A 24821-nucleotide genomic window follows, 5' to 3' on the forward strand; every position below is an offset into this window, starting at 1 on the left:
ATCTAGGGCCTTCAGCATTGCTAGGACCACAGGCATCTACATTTGGCTTATTGATTAAGATTGGGTCTCACTAATTTTTACTCAGATTGACCTTGAATCACAGTACTCCTGATCTCATGCTCCTGAGCAGATATGATTAGAGGCATAAGTCATTTAACTAAATGGCTTCTTAAATTTAATCATTTAGCCAAGCATAAGTGGCTCATACCTGTAATCCTTGCTACCCAGGAGGCTGAGATCTGAAAATAGTGGTTCCAAGCTAGCCTGGACAGGAAAATAAGTAAGACTCTTATCTCCGATTAACCACCAAAAAAAGTGGTAGAGTACTAGCCTTATGCAAAGTAACTCAAGGAGGGGGAAGGTGGCTCAGTGGTAGAGCGCTTGCCTTGCATGCCTGAGGCCCTGGGTTCAATTCCTCAGCACCACATAAGCAAAATGAAAAAAGCCGGAAGTGGCGCTGTGGCTCAAGTGGTAGAGTACTAGCCTTAAGCTGAAGAGCTGAGGGACAGTGCCCAGGCCCAGAGTTCAGGCCCCATGACCGGACCCAAAAAAAAAAAGTAACTCAAGGACAGTGCCAGATCTTGAGTTCAAGTCCCAGGACTAGCATACACACAAAAAATAATTTATGTGGGCAAATATCGGGCTATAATATTGGACAATCTTATTACTTAATAGCCACAATTCATTTAGTGGCTAGTACTTAATCCTTCAAAGTTTTGCAATGACCATTCCCACAATAACCACTTTTTTTCTTTTTCCCAGTACTTGGGGTTTGATCTCAGAGCTTCATGTTTGCTAGGTAGGCACATGCCTCTAGCCCTACCTTTTAATTATCAATTCTCTAGACAGACTTTTCTACATGGAACCTAATGTGCTTCAAGGAAATGGTTTAAACAGTGGTAGGTCAAATAGGATGTTACTTCACATCACAGACAGGACCCAAAACATAATCATTCTGCTTCTCATATACTCTCACTCTAATAGAAATATTAAACCATTTAACTTATGTATCAATTACCACATTGTTTAAAAGTTAAAAGTCTAGTCAATGTTACTTCTAGGACCATATCTTAGGGTTATGTATTTAAAACCGCATGAAGGCCCGGTGCTGCTGGCTCCTAGCTACTCAGGAGGCTAAGATCTGAGGATCGTGGTTCAAGGCCAGCCTAGGCAGGAAAATCTGTGAGACTCTTATCTCCAATAAGCCACCAGAAAACCGGAAGTGGTGCAGTGGTTCAAGTGGTAGAGCACTTGCCTTGAGCTGAAGAGCTGGGGGACAGCATTCAGGCCCAGAGTTCAAGCCCCACAACCACCACCACCAACAACAACAACAAAAGAAAACCAAAACAACAACAAAAAACACCATTAAGATGCATGTTCAAATATGCTTAACCAAAACAATATACAAAGAACAATCATTTTAAAAAATGATGTATAACTAAAATTCTAATATAAAAAGGTATGCAAGATAATACTAACTACAAACATCAAATTGCAATCCAGGTGCCAGGGGCTCATGCATATAATCCTAGCTACTCAGGAGGCTGAGATCTGAGAATCATGGTTCAAAGCCAGCCCAAGCAGGAAAGTCCACAAGACTATAGTCTTCAACTGATCACCAAAGAAGTCAGAAGTGAAGCTGTGGTTCCAGTGGCAGAACACTAACTTTGAGCAAAAGAAGCTTAGGGACAGCACCCAGGATCAGCATGCGCGCGCGCACACACACACACACAAACACAAACACACACACACACACACACACACACACACATACACGGGGAAAAAATAATAACCTTTATAGTTTGAATTTATAAGTTTGTATATTACTTTCATAATGAAAAAAGCAAGTTTAAAATTTTCATTTGGCTGAAAGGATCAATACTAAACATGCAATTTTGTAAAGCAAAGTGAATGTTTTATCACTGTACCAATTCTTAACAATTCTATAACATTAGCCCAAAAATGTTCAGCGGAGATCTAGAGAAAGCCTAAGATATTTATGGCTGGGAGCATAGCTTAAATGGTAGAGCACTTGCCTACCATACACAAGGTCCTGGTTCAATACCAAGTACAGACAGAAAAATAGATAGATAACATAGATACCCTTATATGTATGTGTGTGTGCATGTGTATATATTGGTATGTGTCCTAAGATAGTTTCTGGAAATTTTAAGTTCTGTAATCACAATGCTATATAAACTCATTTCTATAAGTGTGAAGACTATTTTTAGGAACATTTTAATATATAATTTCATTATTTTTGCTTATGTGGTTATAAGGAAATGAACCCAGGGTCTCATGCATGATAGGCAAGCACTCTACACCAAGACACATTCCCAGCCCCAACTACTTTTTTTTTTTTTTTTGGTCAGTTGTAGAGCCTGAACTGAGGGACTAGGTGCTGTCCCTAAGCAATTTTGCTCAAGGTTAGTGCTCTACCACTTTGAGCCACAGTACCACTTCCAGTTTTCTAGTGGTTACTTGGAGATAAGAGTCTCATAGACTTCTGCCTGAGCTAAATTTGAACTGCGATCCTCAGATCTCAGCCTCCTGAATAGCTAGGATGACAAGCATGAGCCTGGCTGAAGACTTTTGTCTAGGAGAAAATTAGAAAGTGTAACTTATAGTCAATAGAATTCTATACAACACTTTCAGTACATAAGAATCACTGACTCAACAATTTGGAAGAGACCTTAAAAGTTACCTGATCTAACCTTTCTAATCTGCCATTTAGCTGGAATGAGTGGGGAAAACCATATCTAATAGCAGCCTGCTAATGAGAGGCAGGCCCATTCCACCTAAGCTAAGCAGCAGTTCCAGGAACATAATACAACTAGAAATGACTCTTCAAAATGAGGGCACCTAGTAATCACCCACTAAATAAGCATTGAGGTCTAACATGTCAAGTTCCCTGAGTTAATTTTAAATAAGCTATTGACTAAATTTTCTGGTTCCAAGGTTTCCAACTGTTTCAAACCAAAAGAAATTAGACCATGTTGCAGGTTGATTTTAATGAACAAAAATCTTCATGTAAAAAACATTTAAACTTTATCAAATGTTTTAAAAAACATACACACACAAATCCAAATCCAATATAGACAGAATTGTTTAACATCATTTTTGTTCACCTAAGCACATCTGTAAAGAGATTTTTGGATAAAACTTTGCATGTTGATAAAGAAGATCAGTGAGGCTCCACATTTGTTTACACACCCCCCACACACAATCTTTTATAAGGAATTACTAATATATGGTTAAAAGTATGAAGGGAGAGGAATGAATCCCTTATAAGGCTTACATAAAAGAACACTATATAAGTAAAAGAACTTCCTATTCCAAGTGAAAATGCAGAGAAGAAAGGATAGTTTCTGAACTCAGTTATAAATAAATAATTTATGAATGTCACTCAAGAACAATGAATTTGGGAGTTATATGTAATTCCAAGTTTTTGTCATCTCAAATTTTGTGATTCTGATAAGTGATAACCAGGCGCTGGTGGCTCACACCTATAATCCTAGCTACTCGGGTGGCTGAGATCTGAGAATTATAGTACAAAGCCAGCCCAGGCAGGAAAGTTCATGAAACTGTTAACTCCAATTAACCAGCAAAAAATTGGCATTGGAGTTGTGGCTCAATTGGTAGATTGATAGCTTTGAGCAAAAAAGCTATGGGACAGTGACCGGGACTGCAGATTAAGCCCCAGGAGTACACACGTACACAAGTACACACACACACACACACACACACACACACACACACACACACACACACACACTCGCACAAACACACACGATTTTGCAGGTCTTTTGATTATCATTATTTAAGTGTGGTTTGTCTCTTTTAATTCCTCAGTCCAGTTCCCCTAAAAAGCCACAATATTAAACGATGGTGAGCACAGGCTAAAAAGAATAGCGTGGAGTCAGGCGCCAGTGGCTCACACCTGTAATCCTAGCTACTCAGGAGGCTGAGATCTAAGGATCATGGTTCAAAGCCAGCGGGGCAGGAAAGTTCATGAGACTCTTATCTCCAATTAACCACCAGAAACTGGAAGTGGTGCTGTGGCTCAAGTGGTAGAGCACTGGCCTTGAGCTGAAGAGTGCAGGGACAGTGCCCAAGCCCAGAGTTCAAGCTCCATGACTGACAAAAGAAAAAAGAAAAAAAACATAGAGTGGTGATATTGGAATAAGGGCCAGAAAGCCTGGGTTTAGATCTCCACATCACTACTTGTGAGCTATTAGCTAAGCTACCGCCACCATGTGTCTTTCTCATCATTGTTAGGGATCACCAGTGTCTCCTCCATGTAATTTTTTGTTGTTGTTGTTGTTTTTTAAAGATTAAAAGATAAACCATTTAGAGAATGTATTACACATCCCAGCTCAATTAATGTTAGGCCAAATTCATATTAGTTGTAGCATTACAGCTAAACTGAAAGAAGAAGTCAATATATATATTTCACTGTTGATAAAGTTGTCGGAGACCAAATGTGGCAGAGAGAAAAAGAGAGATGACAATATGTTCAATGTAAAAGATATTGAAGACCTAGTCTTACGTACATAGATATTTACTTTTATGTTAGAAAAGAATTACAGTAGTGGCCCTGGTGGCTCATACCTGTAATCTTAGCTACTTAGTAGGCTGAGAACTGAGAATCATGGTTCAAAGCCAGCTCAGGCATAAAAGTCCATGAGACTATTATCTCCAATCTCAAGCAAAAAAGATAAGGGACAGTGTCCAGGCCCTGAGTTCAAGCCCCAGTATGGGTTAAAGAAAACAAAAATTACATGGCTCCATATCACGAATTCAACGTCTTTCCATCAAACGTCACAATTCTCATCATCACTATTCCCTACATACACCTTAAATAATGTTCCTACTGACTCAACAGCAGGGGCCAGAACTGCAACTAAAAACTTGCTAGAGAGTTGCATATTGGGCAGTAATCTGTGCTTAGGCCAACTAGTGCTTAGGCCAACTGAGAACCTGCATCCAACGTTTGCATTCCTCCCTCCCTGCCACGGTTAGTTAGATGAGCCAGGTTCCTGAAGACCTTCAATCTCCATATCTCCTTCAAGAGGGGTAGTTTTCAAGAGGGGAAGGTGAAGGAAGCAGCAGACACTGACCGTGGAATGCTCCACACCTACTTCAGTATGATATGATAGCTATCATTGGTTTCTGCTGTAAAAAGAGAGAGAAATACTCTTTAGTCATCTGTAAAACATAATAGGACAAAACCAAAACTATCATAAGGTTCTTGGTGAGAAGGAACAGACTCAGAACAGGACAAAGGGCAGCATACTTATTAACATAGAATATTGGCACACATGATTCCCAGCTTACAAGCACTCCAATTTTCTGACTTTACAATGATGCAAGAGCCATACATATTCATTAGAAACTGTACTTTAAATTTCAAACCCTTCTTGAGTTCAAAATACATGCAATATGATAGTCTTTTATGGTGCTGGCCACTGGCAGTCAACTGCATTTTGAAATTAGCCACAAGATCACCAGGGTAAAATGCTGATAATCTACTATGTACTGTGTTGCAGTAATGAATGATAGTCTGCATTTTTAAAAATATTTTTCAATTTATATTGAGTTTATCAGGATATTGAGCTCACCATAAAACAAGGGGCATCTATAATAAATATGTATTACAAAAACAACATGGGGTTTTTTTGGTGGGGGAGTGGGGGAATCAGTCATGAGACTTCAACTCTGGTCTGGGCACTGTCCCTGAGCTCTTTTTGCTCAAAGCTATTACTCTACCACTTTGAGCCACAGTGCCACTTGCTGTTTTTTGGTAGTTAGATGGAAACAAGAGTCTCACAGACTTTTCTGCTCAGATCTCAGCCACCTGAGTAGCTAGGATTACAGGCATGAACCACTAGTTCCTGGCTAAAAACAATTTTTTTTTGTTGTTGTTGTTCATGGGGCTTGAACTCGGCCTGAGTGCTGTCCCTCAGCTCTTCAGCTCAAGACTAGTGCTCTACCACTTGAGATACAGTGCCACTTCTGGTTTTCTGGTGGTTTATTGGAGGTAAGTCTCATAGACTTTGATCCTCAGTTCTCAGCCTCCTGAGTAGCTAGGATTACAGGCATGAGCCACTGGCACCCCGCTTAAAAACAACATTTTTATTTCTTTATTTGCCAATGGAAGATAGAATGAATATATCATCAAATATACTTTGTCTACTTTGACAATAGCAAAAGCCAAATCATATAAGGAACAATCTCCAATAATGTGACTTTCTCTATTGCACATTATGGTTGCTACCCTACTTTTTCCTCTGAAAGAAGTACAATATGTTGCTGAGATTATAGGAAACACATCTGTAATCACAGCACTCAGGAGGTTGAGGCAAGAGGATTGTAAATTCAAGGGCATATAAGATATGAAAAGACCATGTTTTGTTTTTGGTGCTATGAGGTGGAACCCAGGGCTGTAGCATGCACTGTATCACTGAGCTATAAACCCAGCCTGAAAGAAGGTTTTAAGCAATTTAGAAAACGATATTTGTCTTATAACTGTTTTATTACCTTTCATTGTGTCCAAAATAAAACAGGCTTCTTCCTGAAAGTTCTGTATCATCTGAAAAAAAGCAAGAAAATTTGCTGATTATTTAAACCTTTTAATTTTCTGTATTTGATTATGAGGTTTAAAAATTATATTAGCTTTAAATAGGAAACAATCCCTTTCTATTTCTGTATTTCTAAGGACAACCTTACATCCACAGGGGTTTATATGAGGGCCTTTATAGGTCACAGAGTACATCATTAATTTCTATTAATCATGTATTTTCCTTCTACTTCTCAAAAGGCTTATCTTAAAATTAAAAAAGTAGAATATGGAGCTAGGCACCAGTGGCTCATGCCTGTAATCCTAGCTACTCAGGAGGCTGAGAACTAAGGATCACAGTTCAAAGCTAGCCCAAGCAGGAACGTCCGTGAGACTCCTATCTCCAATAAACCAACAGAAAACCAGAAGTGGCGCTGTGGCTCAAATGGTAGAGTGCTCATCTTGAGCTGAAGAGCTCAGGGACAGCGCCCAGGCCCAGAGTTCAAGCCCTATGACCAACAACAACAAAAAAGTAAAATATGGGTTAATGCCATATGCCAATACTTTTAAAATTTCTCTTCCCCATTTTCTCTTCTAAAATTTTCATAACATGTCTTATAAAATAAAAGCGTAAGTTTCTCTCTTCTAGAATCTTACCAAGGGGTAAAGAGATAGCTCAGAGGTAGAGAGCTTGCTTAGCATATATATAAGGTCTCAAGTTCACAGTTCAGCACTGTCAAAAGGGGTGCCACACCTCTACCTGAGGTATGAAAGCCTCAGTACCGAAGTGGAACCACAATGGTGAACTCTAATATCAGAATAACCAACCCTTATATGAATCACTTGGCTTCCAACTGAAGAATGATCAAATTGTCAAGAGAGAGGACTCAAAATAATTTTGGGCCCAGGGGATGGTGGCTTATGTCTGTAATTCTAGCTACTCAGGAGGCTGAGATCTGAGGGTTGAAGTTCAAAGCCAGTCAGGGCAGGAAAATCTGTGGGACTCTTAACTCCAACTAACCATCAGAAAATCTGAAGTGGCACTGTGGCTCAAAGTGGTAGAGCACTAACTTTGAGCTAAAGAAGCTCAGAGACAGCTCCTGGGCCCTGAGTTCAAACCTAGGACTGGCACTCTCTCTCTCTCTCTCTCTCTCTCTCTCTCTCTCTCTCTCTCTCTCTCTCTCTTTCTCTCTCTCTCTCTCTCTCTCTCTCTCTCTATATATATATATACACACACACACACACATGTAAGTATACTGTATATATATATATATATATATATATGATATGTATGGATAATATATGTATATATGTATAATGATTTCTGGTAATACCACTGTGCAATTCTTGGGATATAGCACAGAAGTTTAAAAAGAACTCCGATGCAGTTATAACAGAACTCTACCCATTCCAATGAAGTTAGGTCAATTAGGTTCCACAGCACTTAAATCTAGGGGAAAACCAGGATGGAATTGATGCTGAACTCTGTCATTTTTACAATAGGCAGTAGTTGATGATAGACAATTCATCATGTGTTAGGCTATGGGAAGTAAATGAAATAATCAATCTCGCTAGCAGATGCATGTCTAATTCTTTTTTCTTTTGTAAGTGTTGAAGACTGAACCGAGGGCCTTATGCATGCCAAGCATTTACTCTACCACTAATCTAACCCTATTGCCTTTTCTTGATGCTTAATAATTACTTAGTAAAACATATCAATGTTTAGTAATTAGTTCTTAAAACATGTAATATACTTGTTATTTTTATTCAGTGGCATAACTATGGTGATACTTTATTAATAAATAGAATTTCAATTTGGAGGGTTTATATTTTCTTTTAACTCACATCAATTAGTTGTATAACATTTACTTATTTATTTTTCTTTTCAAATTGTTAATTTTTTGTTCCTTTAAAAAAATTTAGCATTAGGGCTGGGAAGGTGGCTCAGTGGTAGAGCGCTTGCCTTGCATGCCTGAGGCCCTGGGTTTGATTCCTCAGTACCACATAAGCAAAAAAAGAAAAAAGCTGGAAGTGGTGCTGTGGCTCAAGTGGTAGAGCGCTAGCCTTGAGCTGAAGAGCTGAGGGACAGCGCCCAGGCCCAGAGTTCAGGCCCTAGGACTGGACCCCCCCCCAAAAAAAAACATTTAGCATTAATTAGTTGTATTAAGGGGTTTTCATTTAACATATCCATTTATGTATACAATGCATGTAGAGTTATTCCCTCTATCTTTCTCCCAGTTTTTCAACTTTTGTTTTTGTGGGGGGAGGGGAGTGCCAGTCCTGGAGCTTGAACTCAGGGTCGGGCACTGTCCCTCTGTCTGTGAGGTTCTTCACTCAAGGCTAGCATCCTACCACTTGAGCCACAACTCCATTTCTAGCTTTTTGGTGGTTATTTGGGGATGAGAGTCTTATGGACCTTCTGCCAGGGCTGGCTTCAAACCACAATCCTCAGATCTCAGCTTTCTTGAATAGCCAGGATTATAGGCATAAGCCACTGGCACCTGACACCTGGCTCCACTTTTCAACTTTTACTGAAACAAACTCTTTGGTTGAAACAAATTTTTCTTTCAAAGAAATATGGCAATACCACAGAAGTGGTTAACACCTATAATCTTAGTTACTTAGGAGGTGGAAATTAGGAGGATTGAGGTTCAAGACCAGGCTGCACAAAAAGTTTGTGAGACTTCCATCTCAACCAATAATTAGAGGCAGTTGCATGTATGTATTATCCTAGCTATATGGGAAGTTGAGATCAAAAGAATTACAGTTCCAGATTAGCCTGGGTAAAAAATTTGTTATACCCTCCTGCCCCCTGCCATTTCAGTATGGTAAATGCCTGTCAACCAAGCTACTGTAGGAAGTATAAGTAGGAGGACTGCAGTCCAGAACAGTCCAAGCAAAAAGTGAGACTATATAGTAGAATAATCAACGAAAGCTGTATAAGCATAAAAATGTTGCGTTAGCACAGAAATCTATGAGAGTCAGGAATGTTGATGCATACTTATTTTAGCACTTAAGAGGCTTAGGCAAAAAGATCATGAGTTCAAGGTTAGTCTGGACTACACAATGAGACCTGTGTTAACAAAACAAAACAAAAACAGAACAAAACTACTCTGTAAAAGAAGTGAATGAAAATCTGAGTTGAGGAAAACAAAGGAATGACACAGAAACTCTTAACTCATAAAAAGCATAATCACGTACTTTTTTAAATGGATGATGCTAAATCATCCATTAAATCATTCTTGTAATTTTAGTCCCAGTACTGGAAAAAAAAATCACTCTTTTATAAATAAAACAATCTTGTTTCTAAATGTCACATTTGCCCAGAAATGATGTCTTTAAACTTTTCCCACAAATGAACAATCGTTTACAACTATTGAAACCTAAACAATATGAAATCAACTTAAATATGGGCAAGAGGATATACATAGTTTCTAAAAATTAGTTTAGGAGGTAAGCAAGCAAAAACATCTGAGCTAGGCACAACAGAACACGCCTACACTCCCAGATATTCATGAGACTGAGGCAAGTAGATCACCTGAGCCCAGAAATTCAGCACCAGTCTGGGCAGCATAGCAAGAGCCTATCTCTTAAAAATAAGTAAAAATTTAAATAAATAAATAAATATGAATTTAAAAAAGAACTGAAAGTTGGGTGTTGGTGGCTCACACCTTAGCTGCTCAGAAGGCTGAGATCTGAGGACTATGTTTCCAAGGCATGAAAATCCATGAAATTCATTTCCAATTAACCACCGAAAAGCTGGAAGTGGGGCTGTTATTCAAGTGGTAGAACACCAGCCTTGCACAAAAAAACTAAGGGATAGCACCCAGGCCTTGAGTTCAAGCCCTAGTACTGGCACACACAAAAAAGTCTGAAACCTCTGGTTTAGAAAATAGAGCTCTAGGGGCTGGGAATGTGGCTTAGTGGTAGAGTGCTTGTGTAGCATGCATGAAGCCCTGGGTTCAATTCCTCAGTACCACATACACAGAAAAGCTGGAAGTGGTACAAGTGATAGAATGCTAGCCTTGGGCAAAAGAAGCTAAGGTACAGTGCCCAGGCCCTGATTTCAAGCCTCAGCACTGGCAAAAAAAAAAAGAAAAGAAAAGGAAAGAGGGAGAGAGAGAGAGAGAGAGAGAGAGAGAAAAGAAAGAAAATATAAAGCTCCAGCTATTTTCTCTAGCTAGTGGCTCACGCCTGTGATCCTATCTACTTAGGTGGCTGAGTTCTGAGGACTGCAGTTTGAAGCCAGCACAGGAAGGAGTCTGAGACTCTTATCTCTAATTAGCCACCAGAAAAGCCAAAAGTGGGGCTGTGGCTCAAGTGGTAGAACACCAACCTTGAACTTCCAGGCCCTAAGTTCAAGCCCTAATACTGGTACTGGCATGCGTGCATGTACACACGCGCACGCACACACACACACACACACACACACACACACACACACACACACCATAATACTGGTACTGGCGCATACACACACACACACACCATAATACTGGTACTGGCGTGTACACGCGTACACACAGACACACAGACACAGACACAGACACACACACAGAGACACAGACACACACACAGACACACACACACACACACACACACACACACACAGAGAAGAAGAAAGAAAATAAGCTCTGACCTAATAAAATTGATTACAACTCTTGTTATATGTCCTCACAAATTCAATTATCATCTGGTAATCAACTGTACTGAAAAAAAAAAAATCTACCTCATCGCTGATAAGCACATGGATTCCTGTTGGTCCCTGTTTGTAAATCTGGCTAATTTGTCGAGGAGAAATGCTGAAAAGCTGAGCGATTTTTTCTGTCAATTCAACAGCTGTCAGTTCTTCTAGATAGATTGCATGGTATACTGAAAGGGGGAGAAAACAACCATAGTCAGTACAAAAGTTAGTTCTCTGCATTCATAGGTAATCTGACCATTAGGAATGTCCACTTTTCTCTAAGACTCAGATATCATATTGCCGGTGTACAGATCATGATTCTTTGGCTATGAGATGTAGGACAAGTTATTTTCTTCATTTAAATGTTGGCAAAAATAACATTTACAACAAAGAGATTATTAGTTATAAAATTTAAAGTGTATAAAAAGTGTTGGGGCCAAGTGCTAGAAGCTCATACCTATAATCCTAGCTACTCAGGAAGCTAAGATCTAAGAATTTCAGTTCAAAGCCAGCCTAGGCAGGAAAGTCCGTGAGACTCATCTCCAATTAACCACAAGAAAACCAGAAGTGGTGCAGTAGTGATTTGATAAATGCCCATCACACATGCCCATAAGTCTTATTTTCACCTTTCTGTCCTGGTCTGCCCAGAACCACCTACCGAAGAAAGTACCATTTGAGTCTCCATCCTCATGCTTCTGCTGTGGCTGCTGCTGCTGTTGCTGTTGCTGCTGCTGTTGCTGCTGCTCCCGCAACTGCAATGATTCCTGACAGACATATATGGTTAATCTTGGACGCACCATCCTAAGGAGGTAGAAAAGAACTGTTAGTTTTATAGTTTTTATGGTAAGTACATTGTGAGATTGTATGTCTACATTACTAGACCAGTGGTTGAGAAGTGGAAGTTCATGGAACAAATACAATTCATGTATATATTTTTTGTTTTTTTGTTGGTCATGGAGCTTGAACTCTGGACCTGGGCACTGTTCCTCAGCTCTTCAGCTCAAGGCTAGCGCTCTACCACTTGGGCCACAGTGACACTTCCAGCTTTTTCTGTTTATGTGGTGCTAAGGAATTGAAACCAGGGCCTCATGAATGCAAGGCAAGCACTCTACCACTAAGCCACCTTCCCAGCCCCTCATGTATATGTTTTATTAGCTCCTCAGTGATTGTTTCTGTTCTTGAATGTGAATTAGTTCCAAAAGGAGACATCTAACAAAACTTTGACTTTTCTTAAAAACTCAGTTCTGGCAATCTAGGATCCTCATTCTCACATGAAAACAATCTCTTACGTGTTGTATGTATTCTTCAGCAAAACCTTGGCATTCCTTCATACCTGTGTGGTTCCTGTAGTCATTTCAATTTGTGGGTTCTGGTGTAAAGATTAAAAATAATCAAAGTGCAGCCAGGAGCCAATTGCTCAGTCGTCAATAATTCTAACTACTCAGGAAGCTGAAATCTTAGGATCCCAGCTCGAAGCTAGCCCTGACAGGAGAGTCCATTACATTTAGCTATAATTAACCACCACAAAATCACAAGTGGTGCTGTGGCTCAAAGTAGTATAATGCTAGCTTTGAGCAAAAGAGCTCAGGGACAATGCTGAGCCCTGAGTTCAAGCCCTACAACCAACAAAAGGGGGGAAAAAACCCTCAAAATGTATGACTATTTTATAGATCAGGTTCAAAATACATATTTTTTTTTTCTTTAAAAATGCTACTACAGCTGGGCGCCAGTGGCTAATGCCTGTAATCCTAGCTGCTCAGGAGGCTGAGCCCAGACAATACTCTTGCCTCAGCTTCAAAAGTACTGGGATTATAGGTATTCAACTTACTACTGCTTGTTTTGTTTCTTTCAAAGCCCTTATCATTATCCAAAATACTTATTGTTTATATCTATCATTCTCCTTATTAGAAAGTAAATGTTGCCAAGGTGTAGTGGTTCCTAGTCTACTTGGGAGGTGAAAATTGGGAGAAGATTGGGAGGATCATGGTTCAAGACTAGTCTGGGCAAAAAAAGTTAGTGAGATTTACCCCACCATTGCCATCATCTCCCCTGTCTGAAGACAATGAAATGTGGGACTCTACCTGAAAATAACTAAAGCAAGAACAAGGGCTGGAGACATGGCTCAGGTGGTAGAGCACCTGCACAGCAAATTGAGGCCCTGAGTTCAAACTCCAGTACAACTAAAAAAAAATGGTAAACTCTACATCTTGTCTGTTTGCTTACCAGTTTATCTATAAAACCTACAAAAGTACTTGGCTCATGCTGAAGACAATGAATATTTTCTAGATGAAAAAACAACCTGGAAATGAAAACTGGGATTGTATGGGGAATTCCTTAGATCAAATATATGAAAGGGTGCTCATTTTGGCAGCACATATACATCTGTCTTTATTTGGTATATGGCTGGCATTTCCAAAAATGTTTTGAGCTATGCTGGTGGCTCACGCCTATAAATCCTAGCTACTCAAGAGGCTGAGATCTGAGGACTACAGCAGTTCAAAGCCAGGTTGGGGAGAAAAGTATATGAGACTCTAATTTCCACTAAACCACCAAAAAAGCTAGAAGTAAAGATATGGCTCAAGTGGTATGCTAGCCTTGAGCAAAAGAGGCTCAAGAATAGTGCCTAGGCCCTAAGTTCAAGCCCCAGGACTAACACACACACACAAAAAAAATAATTAAAACAAAAACACAAGTTTTGACTTAGACAGTATGGCTCAAGTGGTATCTGTTTACCTAGAAAGCTTGAGGCTCTGGGTTTAAACTCCAGAACTGGAAGGAAAAAAAAGTTTGACAAAATTTATGTAACTATGTGCTGAATCCCTGAGTCCAACTTCATTGCTATTTTTTTTGGGGGGTCCGGTCGTGGGGCCTGAACTCTGGGCCTGGGTGCTGTCTCTCAGCTCTTCAGCTCAAGGCTAGCGCTCTACCACTTGAGCCACAGCACCACTTCCGGCTTTTTTCTTTTTGCTTATGTGGTGCTGAGGAATCAAACCCAGGGCCTCAGGCATGCAAGGCAAGCGCTCTACCACTGAGCCACCTTCCCAGCCCTTCATTGCTATGTTAACAGCAATTACATACCGGCCTTTTAATGCATTAAAAAGTCTGATTCCATCTGCAGGGCCACAGATTTGGATCACATCATCTCTAGTTAGTTTCAATAAATCTGCCCCTGGAATGAATATAAGAAAATAAGTGACAAAGGCAAAGATTCTCTTCATTAATGGCTATTAAAATGGGTCTTTTACAAGGATACCTCATCACCAGCAGTTTATAACCTATCATGGCATATAGATCCCTGTCTGCTCTAATGTCTCAGTTCTCATCCACCTAACTCCTCCACTTAACACAATGCTTTCATCGATTTGTTGAATAAGGAAATTCTTCTTCCTTCTGAAATACCCTCCTACCATGTGACAAGACTCCTATCACACAAGATTTACCTGACATGTTACATGTGTTCCCTAACACCAGGCCATCCCCTGAACATCTCTCTTGATATACACTTCCACTGGACCACCTATTTACTAGTGTTTAATCCTCATGTGATTTTTTTTTTATACGAGATGATGAATGATTTCTCTGATCACCAAGTATGCCTTATTCATTTGTGTATTCCTACCACTGCTGGTACTCAAGTGCTGACCAAAAGTAGATGATGTAAATAAAATACAATATAGAGACATCAAGGGAAAAATTCAGATTACCTACAAATGTCCCTTAAGGAAATTATGTTTGAAAAAGTGTTGCATGGAATAAGCATTTTAAAGCTAAAATGAGTTCAAACTAAGAGGTGCTTTTAAACTGATGAAAAAGCCAGGAGTAGTTAATAAAATTCATTTTATCAGAAAAACACTCACTTGGGAGAATGATAGAAAGGTGATTATGATCAAGAAACACTGTATACATAAATGGACTTCTCAAACTGAAACTCCTTTATACAACCAATTGATGATCAACTAAAAAAAGGAAAGAAACACCACCCCCATCACATCAATACCAGAAGACTCTAGAATGCAAGTAAATATCCCATTCTGGGGAAAAGAAAAGGAAAGGCAAATTTCACCTGAAAAGTTGGTAAAAAGCCTTGTGAATGTAGAAAACCGGTTTCGATGCAACCACTGTTGAGCTTCCTGAGGTGTGGTTGTTGGCAAAAGGTTCTGAAAGGGAGAAAGCATTTATTTTTAGTTGCTAAATAGATTCATTTGTTACCTCCTTAGGTACACTGCCAGTCAAACACACCTACAAACCCACACTCAGATAGGCCTAGTTTGTTTACAATTATTTACATCATATCAGTATCTTTCTCTAATCATGAAAGCTACCATGGAGTTTTATATTTATCTCCCTCACTAAACTATAAGCTCTTTAAATTCAATGGTACCTGTAAGAATAGCTATAAGGAAGATGAAGTGGGAAGCTCATTTAAGCCACACGTTTGAGGCCAGCATGGGGAACATCATGACACTCCATCCCCCAAATTTTTTTTTTAAAAATGTTTAAACAAAGTATGAAAAACAAGACAAATAGAAAGCTGAGGGAGAAAAAAAAAAACAAAAAACTTTTAATTCAAGGTCTTGAGTTATCAATTTATATTTTAGATCCCTAGCATGACTTCTGGCTCAGAGTGAAAATTCAATAAACAAATGAGTGTTAACATTCCCTAACAATTGGGCATTTATATAGAATCACAAATAAGTGACATTCAGCTTTAGACTTACATCTGTGACTGGAGGGGGCGGCTCTGGCTGATGGTTTGGTGAACCATTTCTAAAGAAACATTTAAAATGAAGGGATGAGTCCATGACACATACTAGGGTTCATTATCTCATTCTTCATCTTCTAATTAAAGATTTAACTTAGAGATTTGAAAAAACCTGTGCTCTCTTAATTTTTTTTTTTTTTTTGGGTCCGGTCGTGGGGCCTGAACTCTGGGCCTGGGCGCTGTCCCTAAGCTCTTCAGCTCAAGCCTAGCACTCTACCACTTGAGCCACAGCGTCACTTCCGGCTTTTTTTCTTTTTGCTTATGTGGTGCTGAGGAATCGAACCCAGGGCCTCAGGCATGCAAGGCAAGCGCTCTACCACTGAGCCACCTTTCCAGCCCTCTTAAAATATTCTTAACAACATAGTTTTTCAGTTTATGTCAACCTAAAACCCTTATAGGAAGATGGAGAAACTACATTACTTACAACATTTTTTATTACAGAAAAAAAAAACAAAAAATTTCCATAAATTGTAACTTATGATATAAATGTCATTATGACATTCATTATGTCATAATGAATATTTATAAGGGGCTGGAACTATAGCTCAGTAATACAGCACTTTCCTAGCATGACTGAAGTGGCCTAGATTCAATCTCCAGCATTATAAAAAATAAATAAGAATATTTACAAGAAATTTATTACAATGAGAAACACTAGAAGCCAGGCACTAGTAGCTCATGCCTGTGATCCTATCTATTCAGGAGGCTGAGCTCTGAGGATTGAAGTTTAAAGCCTAACTCTGGCAAGTCAGTGAGACTTCATCTCCATTTAACCAGTAAATGAGCTGGACTAGAGGTATAGCTCAAGTGGCACAGAACCAGTCATGCATGAAAAAGCCAAGCAAGAGCACAGGTCCTAAATGGGGCGCTGGTGCCTCAGCCTGTCATCCTAACTACTCAGGAGGCTGAGATTTGAGGAGCACAATTGGAAGCCAGCTGGGGCAGGAAAGTCCATGAGGCTCTTATCTCCAATTGACCTCCAGAAAACCAGAAGTAGTGCTGTGGCTCAAAGTGAACGAAAAAAGCTCAGCGATGGCACTCAGACCCTGAGTTTAAGCCCTACAACCCAAAACAACAAAAAGTTTACGTCCTGGTATGGGGGGAGGGGCACAAAAAAGAAAAATATTTATAAAAATATGTATAAGGGCTGGGAAGGTGGCTCAGTGATAGAGTGCTTGCCTTGCATGCATGAGGCCTTGGGTTTGATTCCTCAGCACCACATAAGCAGAAAAAGCTGGAAGTGGCGCTGTGGCTCAAGTGGTAAGGTGCTAGCCTTGAGCTGAAGAGCTGAGGCTCAGCGCCCAGGCCCAGAGTTCAAGCCCCCATGACTGACAAAAAAATAAAATAAAATAAAATATAAAATCAAGTGATTTACTACTACTCCTTCTATCTTACTATATTAAATATTCACATATACAGGAAAATATTGTAAGATTTATGCATGTAATATTATCACAGTTTTATCATGAAAAAAACAGTGTATGTATGTAGTAAGGACTGACCCCCAAAGCCTTGGGCCTTGTACATGACAGGCAAGTGTATTATCACTGAGCAACACCTGATAAACAAATTTTTTGTGTGCCAGTCCTGGAGCTTGAACTCAAGCCCTGGTATCCTATAGTTTTTTTCCACTTGAGCTATAGCTCCATATCTGGCTTTTTGGTGATTAAATTGGAGCTAAGCATCTCACAGACTTTCCTGCTTGAATTGGCTTCAAACCATAATCCTCAGGGCTCAGCCGCGTGAGTAGCCACTGGTTCCTTGCAAACCATTATTTTAAAGCAGCTTCAGGAATGAGTGCTATTTAATTTGTGATCCAAAGGCTATCTCCACACCTCTGACTTTTTTTTCTTCTTCTGATTTTGGATTATCTGCTTCCCTAATGCCTGCTTCCTTTATGGGAGAAAAAGTCGCACCTAATAGTGAATTACAGGGGGGAAAAAAAAAGAAAATGTAAAGCACAATTCTTAAACTCTATGTACAGTACTTTAAAATGCTTATAAATAGATGGTATCATCCTTGTAGTTGGTGAGAAAAAATTCTTTAAAATGGTATATGGTACATGTCTATTATCCCAGCTACCTAGAAGGCTGAAGCAGAAGACTAATTTCAGCCCATGAATTCAAGGCCAGCACATCTCAACTAAAAAAAAGAAAAAAGAATAACGCTGAAGTTTTAGTTTAGCCTGAGCTGCAAAATTCAAGTATGATATTCAAACTTACTAATTATCTCAGGGCCCTAGAACGTATTTCTTCTAAAACTACTACTTCTTTCTGTTGGTAATTGTTACATTTAAGCTACTTTCAATATTTCAAGAAGTAGATCAAACATAGAACCCAACTAAATCAAAAAGCAAACATTATGATCCATCAATACACACACATTTGCTAGCTTATTTCTAAGTTTCAATATGGCTATAAGGAACACATGCTAAACACTAGGACTATAAACCAATTATTTTTTAAAACTAGAGTTGATATCAATATTGACTTTCAAATATCTCTGATAATAAAAGACAATACAGCAAGGTTAACTGCATCCCAGGGATACTTAAATTTTATTTTGGCTGTCATCTTAAAGGCCCCTAAAAATGATTAGGAACATTGGTTTTTTTTCTCAGTGCTGGGAATGAAACCCAAGGCCTTGTTTATACTAGACAAGTGCTCTACTACCAAGAAATACCCTCTCCCCACTACAGATTTTAGTGTCTAAACAACTGTGCTTTCAATACCAAGTAACATTCCCTGCTGCAGGTATGAAGAAGTAAATAATACAAGGTGAGCAGTAAGAGGGCAAATCAAGAAACCCAGATAGGCTAGGTGCTAGTGGCTCATGTCTATAATCCTAAAGATTCAGGAGACTGAATTCAGATTTCAGGAGGCTAAGACCTAAGGGATGTGGCCCAAGTGGTAGAGCACCAACCCTGAGCAAAAAAAAGCTAAGCAAGAGTTCTATTTCAAGGCCCGATACACAGAAGTGCACGTGCATGTCCACACATGTGCACACATGGAAACCACCCAGATAATTAGTCTCATAGTTGCTAAAAATTGACCATAAATGTTTTGGTATCTCTAATGCTATTTCTGAGGAGGAAGGAAAAAGAAGGAAGAAAAAAAGGCTATATTAAACTCTTTAAGTCTCTTTTGAAGATAATCCAAATTTTAGTTAATACAAAAAATTATCAAAGACTGACCAAACAGAAATACTTGTTGATTTGGAAAGATACTATGTGTGGAAATATAATGAAGTACATATTTAGTACAAATACAAGCCAATTTCATTTTCGACTTACCCTTCTCCAAGGGAAAAACTGCTATGGGAACTGTTGAAGCCAGGTGATGGGGAGTTATTGACATATGTGATCTCAGGCCATGGAGAACACTGAAAACAGAGGACAGCGTTGATAAAGAAAAGCACATTTCACGCCAGTGCAGGTGGCTCATGCCTATAATCCTAGCTACTCAGGAGGCTGAGATCTGAGGATCACGATTCAAAGCCAGCTCAGGCAGAAAAGTCCAGAAAAGTCAGTGAGACTCTTATCTCCAATAAACCACTAGAAAACTGGGAAGTGGTGCTGTGGCTCAAGTGGTAGAGCGCTTGCCTTGAGCTGAAGAGCTGAGGGACAGCGCCCAGGCCCAGAGTTCAAGCCCCACCACTGACAAAAAAAAAAAAAGAAAGAAAAAGAAAAAAAAGAACACATTTCACTCTAATGGCCCATTAAATATTGTTATTTCAAAAGCATACCTTTTTTTTTTTTCTTGCCAGTCCTGAGCCTTGAACACAGGGCCTGGCCACTGTCCCTGATCTTCTTTTGTTCAAGGCTAGCACTCCACCACTCGAGCCATAACACCATTTGTGGCCTTTTCTGTTTATGTAGTAAATCTTTATTCTTTTGAGGTTTCAGTAAGTAAAAACAAAAAATGCTCCAAAGTAAAATTAGAGTGGGCTAGAAATTAAATGATATATATTTCTCTCTTAAGAGTGAAGATTGGGGCTAGGAATGTGGCTCAGTGGTAGAGTGCTTGCCTTGCATGCATGAGGCCCTGGGTTCGATTCCTCAGTACCACATAAACAGAAAAAGCCAGAAGTAGTGCTATGGCTTAAGTGGTAGATCACTAGCCCTGAGGTGAAGAGCTGAGGGACAGTGCCCAGGCCCCATGACTGAGAAAAAAAAAGTGAAGATGAAGGGTATGTATGTCAATAGTAGTGGTCTGTCTGCCTAGCATGTGTAAAGCCCTGGTTTGATTATGAGCCCCACAGGAAATGAAGAGACAGGGACAAGAGAGAGAGGAGGGGGGAGAGGGGAAGGAGAGAGAGAAAGTGAAAAGAATAGGCTGAAATTTTCACCAAAAGAAATCCTTTTACCTCTGTAAGAATGGTTGTCTCATAAGATGGTTGATATTTTTCCTTTTCATGTGGTGTTCGTTTCTCCATTTTTTCTCTGTCTGTTTTTTGCTTCCTGTCTGCACCTTTGGGCTAAAATAAGAAATATTTTGTCTTATACCTAGCTACTCATCTTCTTGAAAACACATGTTCACATATAAAACTTACATATACAATGATGCAAAGACAGGAAACATTACCATCTAAGTCTGAAAACAAAATTGAAATGTTGCTTGGGATTAGAAAGGAATGATAGGCCAGGTGTGGTATATACCTACAACACCAGCAACTCAGGAGGCTGAGGAAGAATACTGCAGTACAGGCCAGGTAAATCATAAGTTTGAGGCCACCTTGGGCAATTCAGTAAGACTCTCTTAAGTCTCAAAATAATTCACATAGTGTAATCCTACTTTGTTTCAAAGAGGGCAAACTATGTATATACCTATGTAAACATTTGTATAAAAGCAGTTATGACAGTGTCTACTTCTGGGGAGAAGTTGGGAAATTTCTCTTTCTTTTATTTTTGCCAGTATAGAGGTTTCAAGGGCTTGTACTCACTCAGCCAGAACTCTACCTCTTGAACCATACCTCTACTTCTGGCTTTTTGCCAGAATTGGTTAATGGGAGATAGTACCCTGAACTTTTCTGCTCATGCTGGCTTTGAACTCCAATCCTTTGTATCTCAGCCTCCTGAGTAGCTAGGATTACAAGAATAAGCCACTAACACCCAGCTCCTGAATTCTTTTATATTACCAAATATCTTGGAATGAGAATATATTTATGCAGGCAATAAAAATAAAGACCTAAACTCCATCTTTTAACCACCTACTCAGGAAATCGAAGTTAGAAAAATTACAGTTGGAGGCTAGTCCAAGCAAAAAGTTAGCAAGCAAAACATTAGAAAGACCCTATCTTAACAAACAAGGTACAATGGTATGTCTCCCGCTAGGCTAGGTGGGAGGCCTGGGTAAGTGGATCATGGTCCCAAGGCTAGCTCTGTGGAAAAAGCATGAGGCATTATCTAAAATATAACTTAAGCAAAAAAGAGCTGGAGGTTTGGCTCCAGTGGTAGAGTACCTGCCTAGCAAATATGAGGCCCATAACTTAACCCCCTGTACCAGGTAGGCCAAAATAAGATCAACTATGATGCTGGGTGCTAGTGCCCCACACCTGTAATCCTAGCTATTCAGGAGGGTGAGATGTGAGGATTATGTTCAAAGCCAGCCTGAGCAGACAAATTCTGAGAGATTTTCATCCCCACTTAGCCAGCAAAACACTGGAACTGAAGCCTAGTGCCAGTGGCTCACATCTGTAATCCTAACTGCTCAGGAGGCTGAGATCTGAGGATCACGGTTTGAAGCCAGCCCAGGCAGGAAATGCTATGAGACTTTTTTTTTTTTTTTGGGGTCCAGTCATGGGGCCTGAACTCTGGGCCTGGCGCTGTCCCTCAGCTCTTCAGCTCAAGGCTAGTGCTCTACCACTTGAGCCACAGTGTCACTTCCGGCTTTTTTCTTTTTGCTTATGTGGTGCTGAGGAACTGAACCCAGGGCCTCATGCATGCAAGGCAAGCGCTCTACCCTGAGCCACCTTCCCAGCCCGTCCATGAGACTTTTATCTCCGATAAACTACACAAAAAAAAGCTGCAAGTAGCACGTGGCTCCAAGTAGTAGAGTACTTGCCTTGAGCAAAAAAGAAGTGCAGGGACAGCGCCTAAGCCTAGAGTTCAAGCCCCAGGACTGGCCAAAAAAAAAAAAAAAGCAGAACTATAGGTGAGGCTCAAGTAGTACAGCACCAACTGTGGCTATCAATACAAGGATTGAGTGCAAATCCTAGTGCATACACTCACAAAGATGATCAATAATAAAAAACATTCATCTCTATAATTCTGTAAGCTTTAGAAGAGCTTATACTTTCAACAGGCTTCAATACGAATGCATGATTTTGTTTGTCTCTTTTTGCAAGTTCTTACTATCCTGTGACCATCTCCATATGTATCAGTGGACCAAGTATCTTAGTAGTTATTTCAGTGATTTTTAGCTTAGACAGTCTGCATAGTCCAGTTAACTTTCTAACTTGGTAACTTACATTAAAATAGAATTACAAGGAAAAAGGATCCAAGGGCCAGTACATTGCCCAAGAATACCTTGAAGACTTTGATCTGGCAGCTGGCTGAATGTAAGTGCTCAGTATATTCCCCATTTTCATTCTCCTTGAAGGTATCAATTTGTACTCGGAATGGCACTCCCTTTTCTCCACCATGTTTCCTCATAGTAAACTCTGTGCTAATACAGTGTACCTGAAAAGAATACAACATAAAAACATCAGTATAGCTAGCAATCCAAACCAATCAGTGATATATTTTGAGTAATTACCCATAGCAAAACTTTTTAATTGGCCATTTATGAACACTCATAAAAACTGTTTCCTCTTTTTGATCTTGAAGAAAATATGGTCTAATGAAGGAAATGAGAACAAAATTAACAAAAACCCTTGTTTCCACTGAAAATTTTAAATTGTTTGCAAATTCAAACAAGATAAATGTACAGATCTAATGCTATATGTTGAACCTGCTGTAAGGAATTAAATTTATTATCTGCTTCAGACAACATAGAGTTAGTCTATAGGAGAAAGACTACTATTAGTAAAGCTTCTTATGTAAGACAGATTTTAGAAAGAGGAGGCACATTGCTAGGAATATGGCTTAATGGTAGAGTGCTTGCCTAGCATGCATGAAGCCCTGGGCTCAATTCCTCAGTACCACATGAACAGAAAAAAACTGGAAGTGGCACTGTGGCTCAAGTGGTAGAATGCCAGCCTTGAGCAAAAGAAGCTCAGGGACAGTGCCCAGGCCCTGAGTTCAAGCCCCAGGACTGGCAAAAAAAAAAAGGAGGCACAGTCTGGCTTGAAAAAATAGTAAATATGCACGCTTATAGAAATGGTAGAGGATATGATTTGCCTGGCTACTGTTTAAAGTCTAAGACTGGTGAATTTTTTTTTTTGGGGGGGGGGAAGTTGGTCATGAGGTTTGAACTCTGGTTATGGGCACTGACCCTGAGCACTTCACTCAAGGCAAGTGCTCTACCACTTGAGGCACAGTGCCATCTCCAGTCTTCTGATGATTAAGGGAGGATAAGAGTTTCATGGACTTTCTACTCATGCTGGCTTTGAATGGTGATCCTCAGATCTCAGCCTCCTGAGTAGCTAGGATTACAGGCATGAGCCACCTGCTTAAGACTGGTAAATCTTAATAGTAGAACCTTGTCTGACTGATCACTTACTAGCTTAGGTTAAGTTATTAAACCATTCTAAGGCTCAGACTATTCCTACCTCACAGAGCTAGTTATTGTTCAAAGTCTTAAATTCATGTATACAAAGGGTTTGACTAACAAAGTCATTATTTCAAAGTCATTATTTCAATAAATTATTGGCTATCAATACTACAAGGAAAGAATTTTGGGGGAATAGAAATTTGAACTCAGGGCCTTGCACTTGAGCCATGGTTCCAGCCCAGCTTTTTGCTGCTATTTTGGAGATGGAGGCTTGTAGACTTTTCTCTCTGGGTTGGTTTGAACCTAGATTCTCTGTATCTCAGCCTCCTGACTAGCTAGAATAACAGGCATGAGCCACTAGCACCACACTATAAGTAAAAGATTTTTGGGAAGGAATCATTCAAAGGACATAATCTGTGAATAAAATTTTAAGTATGCAACTGTTTGAAATAATTTTATGGATAATAGTGAAAAATTAGAATAATTTGTACACAAATAAGCATTAGGTAAGTTATGAGACAACCAAAGAACAATACACTATACATCCATCAGCAATTACTTTGGAGAAATGTAAGTAAATAAACAGAAAATTAGAAGAGCAATTTTTTAAAAATTCTCAATGTCCAGGCACATGCTGAGGCTTCTTGATAGGCTAGGACCCTTAAAAGATTTCCAACTAGAGGTTTAAGGTACAGCTCAGTGGCAGAATGTATTTTTAAATCTTTTTTATTGTTGGTATAAAGGTAACATACAGCAGGGTTGCAGTTACAAAAGTAAAGAGTAGATTTCCTTTTGGACAATGTCACCCCTTCCCTTGCTCTCACCCATTTTTCTCACCCACAAATTGTATAGTTCATTTTCAACATAGTATCCAGTGAGTACCACTGCTGCATTTGTTTACCCTTTGTCCCTCCAGGTAGAATGTATTCTTATTAGCATATGTGAGGACCAGATTTATTCTTACCACCAAAATAAAATTTCAAATTAACCCATCTTCTCCTTTAAGAAACAATTTGGAATGCTTTCAGCCATTCCTACCTGAATAAACACAGATGTCCTCTTTGCAGGGTCCCACAAGAACTCCACTGTATTTAGCTGGGTTGGATTAGCTCTAGGATCTATTATGCCCACAGACATTGGGATATCTGGAAACAAAATGACAGA

General features: G+C 39.5%; 1 protein-coding gene across 4 annotated transcripts in view; it reads right to left on the minus strand.

Moving 5' to 3' along the window:
• Window positions 1–4550: 4550 nt before the first annotated feature.
• The window catches only part of Tfcp2 (transcription factor CP2), a 51539-nt gene continuing 31268 nt past the window's right edge, over window positions 4551–24821 (minus strand). For all 4 annotated transcript variants that reach the window (XM_070041228.1, XM_070041237.1, XM_070041217.1 and 1 more), the window contains 11 exons: window positions 24696–24802; window positions 22532–22684; window positions 20371–20481; window positions 19298–19386; window positions 15962–16010; window positions 15307–15400; window positions 14322–14412; window positions 11902–12044; window positions 11289–11431; window positions 6541–6592; window positions 4551–5175 (listed from right to left, as the gene is read on the minus strand). In XM_070041228.1, the coding sequence (XP_069897329.1) occupies window positions 5138–5175; window positions 6541–6592; window positions 11289–11431; window positions 11902–12044; window positions 14322–14412; window positions 15307–15400; window positions 15962–16010; window positions 19298–19386; window positions 20371–20481; window positions 22532–22684; window positions 24696–24802 (1070 nt within the window). In that variant the 3' untranslated portion in view covers window positions 4551–5137. The remainder of the gene's footprint in view (window positions 5176–6540; window positions 6593–11288; window positions 11432–11901; window positions 12045–14321; window positions 14413–15306; window positions 15401–15961; window positions 16011–19297; window positions 19387–20370; window positions 20482–22531; window positions 22685–24695; window positions 24803–24821) is intronic.

The sequence above is a fragment of the Dipodomys merriami genome, unplaced genomic scaffold (assembly GCF_024711535.1).
Source record: "Dipodomys merriami isolate MVZ:Mamm:240054 unplaced genomic scaffold, mDipMer1.0.p SCAF_10, whole genome shotgun sequence".
In the NCBI taxonomy this organism is placed as follows: domain Eukaryota; kingdom Metazoa; phylum Chordata; class Mammalia; order Rodentia; family Heteromyidae; genus Dipodomys; species Dipodomys merriami.